At 55.0% G+C, this 3811-nt stretch overlaps 1 protein-coding gene across 1 annotated transcript; it reads left to right on the top strand.

Moving 5' to 3' along the window:
• Nucleotides 1-1354: 1354 nt before the first annotated feature.
• DICSQDRAFT_173984 (uncharacterized protein) lies at nucleotides 1355-1778 on the top strand (the record flags this gene model as incomplete). Its single annotated transcript, XM_007369774.1, has 2 exons — nucleotides 1355-1375; nucleotides 1437-1778. The coding sequence occupies 2 exons, from the start codon at nucleotides 1355-1357 to the stop codon at nucleotides 1776-1778; spliced, it is 363 nt and encodes a 120-aa protein (XP_007369836.1).
• Between the last annotated feature and the right edge of the window lie 2033 nt (nucleotides 1779-3811).

The following is a 3811-nucleotide window of genomic DNA, read 5'->3' as shown; positions in this document are numbered from 1 at the left end:
AGCCTACTCTACCGTACAACAGTGCTGCTGCATGGCAATACCGTTGTTGCGGGCAAATACGCTCCTACAGTCAACACAATCACGGAGATTTCGGGGACCGCAAAGGACGACCCACCCGTGCTCCTGCACTGTTCTGCGGATGTTAGAATATGGGCGGGTTCGTCACCGTCAATATGGTCCCTGATGGTGTCCGGCGCGAGATGCACAAGCGGAAGGAACATCCCAGACTTCAAGATCCTACGTACCGTTGAGTTGCTTGTGGCGCTACCTCGTCGCTCGCGAACACTACTAGAAATTGCAACGCGAGATAGAGGGTGCCCGATGGATGCCGAGGTGGCGGGGAGACTATATGCGCGCTTGGGCTGGACTGGGGTGTCGTTGTCGAAGAAACGAAGGGCGCTGATCGGTGAACGCGACCTAAATGGATGATGCGATTGTGTCTGCTATGCAGCCAAAACGTGCTGGGGCTGACACTACGGTGAGTGGGGGTGAGTAGGGAGTAGGAAAAGCCAGGAGCAGAGGAGGTGGGACGGTAGAGTCAGGCATGCTCTACAGGGAGAGAGAGCGAACAGAAGATGAGGTGGAAAGAGTGGGGGACAGGGAGGAACGGGGAAGGAGCTTACAAGGGGCCGGGGAAGGCACAAGCCTCGCGTGACCGCAGAACCAATGCTGAGGCTCAAGAGTGGACTTGTTAGAATATTCGCCGCATGCTGACCGTTCCACAACGGGATCTTGCCCTTGCTGTGGATACAAAAAGCGACCGGTCATCCAAACTGAAGGAGCGACTTAGCGAGTGTTGCCAGCCCTGCCAGCTCTGGAGAGGAAACCGGGTGGCTGTATGTGATCTGGAGGAGAACGAGAACGAGGATAAGCTGGAGTGAGAGAAAGGAGAGGCTGGTTAAGACGCGAGTTGAAGCATGCATCACTGAAGGTGAAGGCGTAGTAGACGAGCTCGCTAGGAAGAGTCAGTAGATGGGCGCATATATGCGCCAGAATATGTACATACTTACAGCGCGTGATTGCCGCGCAGTGGATCCTTCAGCTTGGAGGGTGGGTGTTTGTAACCAACAGCAGTTGGTCTGGGAGTTGAGGAGCGTGATCTGAGAGAGATTATATGAGTACAAGGGAAAGAAGGGAATTGACGTTTTCTGCGCAAGGACGCTCTTTATAGCGCAAAGGTGGAGCTGTGACGCGCATCGGCGCCTACTCACCGGACACGTTCAACCCACTGAACACGTGCTCGCGCTGGCAGTGGTTGAGAGGAAACTTAGCTATCCTCTCCCACTTATCGCCCTGACCACTGCGTGTATGCGCACTTGTTGAGTCGTCCGCAAACTGTCCCTTAGCACTGACTATGACCGGAGTTCAGAAGCCGGTGCCGCACGCGTACAGGGGCATATACCTCCTTCAAGACCACTCCCGTCGCCGCGCTCCAGACCTGGAGAAGATGGCGTCGACGAAGGAAGGCGCTATGGACGCTCGGCGCACCCGCCACGCCATCCATCGATGCGAAGAGTCACCTTAAACTGGCGGACCATGAGCGGCCGGTGGCGTGCCAGCTCGCAGTCTGCGGTGCACCACAGTGGAAGAAGACTCGCAAAAACTGGATGCGCGGGCTCGCAGAGCTAGAGGCGGAGGAGCTTGTGCAGAGCAAGGTCGTGCAGCACGACGGCAAGGTCAACGGGCAAGCCATCGAGGTGTCGCGAGCTGAGAAAGAGCATCTCGTGGCTGCCACTGCGGCCGCGGCCAAGGCGACGAGCAGCTGTGGAAACTGCTAATTGGGAGGCGCATTTCGGTACTCGAGTTGCCCCTACCGTGTTTGGTCCTGTCTCTTTCGTGCGGCTGCTTATGACGCTCCTTGTTGCATGGCGGAAACAGAAGATTGAGACGAGCTTGAGGTTCTTCGCGTAGTCTGTAGTGAATCTAATATAGCCTTATGCCTTGAATAGAATATGTGTGCATGCACCAGGTCAACGCCTCCTCATCAGGAAGCCGACCCCTTCTGCGCCGACTCACTTAAGACAATGAAAATGTCCTGACTACATATGAGTACTACACACCGTTGTGAGCGCAGGCACGGTCATGCAAAACAAAGCCAACATTGTGCCGTCATGCAACCTTCTCGCAAGTCTCGCCCGATATTGCAAGTATTGCAAGGACAGGCCCCTCCAGCGCCCATATCGGGCGCTCGGGCTGTCCCGCGCCTGAACCGACGCTTCAGGCAATACCGGCAATCCTGAGGGCGATTTTAGCACTTTTGCTGATGTGTGAGCTATGCCTGGAACAGCTGCATCCAGAGCCCGATCAACGGGGGGTCGAACAGGCATCCAAGAGGACCGAATCCATAGCGCTTCTTCTTCTTCTTCTTCTAGATCCCGTTTATTGCCCTGCAAGGCCGAGCCTCATGGTAGGCCGTAAATACAATCCTGTCTACATGTGTGGTAAAAGGGGTCGGCGGTACATAATTGAGCAGGATGCTCATGCAGTCTAAGGGTGTGTAATGGAGGAGATATCGATGAGGGATGGTGCAAGGGGACGTGCCGGGGTACAGACAGGGGCGAGAGTGAGACGTTCGAGTACGCAAGTAGTGTGTAAAGGGGGCAGGGCTCAGGAAGAATGCGTTGCGGACGTCCGTCCAGTCCTGGCCATTGAAGGCAAGGGAACAGGCTATAAACCTGCGGCCTTTGGGAATCCATAGCGCTATGCGTACTTTGCGGATCCTTCAACCCATGACCAGATATCGACTATCTGATGAAAATGCAAGAAACCAGACCACCTCCTCGTCGTGGTAAAACCACTCGTTCGAGATGCGAGCAGCTCGGGCATCCCAGAGGATGATGGTGGTATCGCGGGATGCCGTCGCCACCGGGCCAGCGTCCATCTGAGGAGACGACGAGTGCGGTGACGTACGAGCCGGCTGTCCTCAAACCATATTCGTTTGTTTGTACAGGGAGCGCGGTGGGTGAGACTAGTGAGTTATTGTCCCTGCTTCATATCCATCTCCACTCTTCCCATCAGGAAAAACCTCACATGCTAATTAGAGATAAATTAGTATAGTCCCTGATAATAGGGGTAGTCAAAGATGGCGGTTCGGTGGACGATTCGAGGGAACGATTCGGGAGACGATTCGAGAGGGGGGGAATCCGCGATTCTGGCAGAATCGCGTCAAATCGCCGGTGCGAGTCTGGAGGAGCACCGCCCACTCGAATCGCGATTCTCTGCACTCGATTCCCTCAGCCCAACCTCGGATAAGCACTCTTAAAATAGGTTATATGTCAAAATTTAATTGGGGTTTCTCTTAGCACGTCTTACAAGCGACCATGGCCCTACTGCGAGCTTGCCGCTTCTCCACTTTTATCAGAATTGCTGGTCTACAGATTCCCTCCACCTTGTAGTGTCCAACCAGACTGTCGCGGCGACTAGGCGCGTAGACTCGGGTCGACGTTCGGCGACGACCCCGTAGGCGAGCGGCGAGGAGCCGAAAGGGGGAAAGCGAGGGAAAGAGGGATAAACGCAACAAGAAACTCGACGGGGCAGAGCGGAGGCCGGCACGAAGGCACAAGACCTACGAAGCTAGTCTTCACGCAGATAGCGACAGACTAGTCCCAATGACCAAGTTATACATTAGCAATCGAAGAGAGATACAACACTATGGTCACTCACCTAGTCCCAATGACCAAGAGGTCGAGATGGGGACTAGGGAGCGCCTAGGGGGGTCCTTATATACTAGAGGGGCTGCTTAGCAACCAAGGACAAGGCACGAGAGCGAGGCAGTGAAGATGACAAAGGGGGAACAAAGGGCGAGAAAGAA

The sequence above is a fragment of the Dichomitus squalens genome, assembly GCF_000275845.1.
Source record: "Dichomitus squalens LYAD-421 SS1 unplaced genomic scaffold DICSQscaffold_55, whole genome shotgun sequence".
Classification (NCBI taxonomy): Eukaryota; Fungi; Basidiomycota; class Agaricomycetes; order Polyporales; family Polyporaceae; genus Dichomitus; species Dichomitus squalens.
The sequence above is the reverse complement of the archived record's forward strand: the minus strand, read 5'-3'. Positions and strand labels throughout refer to the sequence as shown.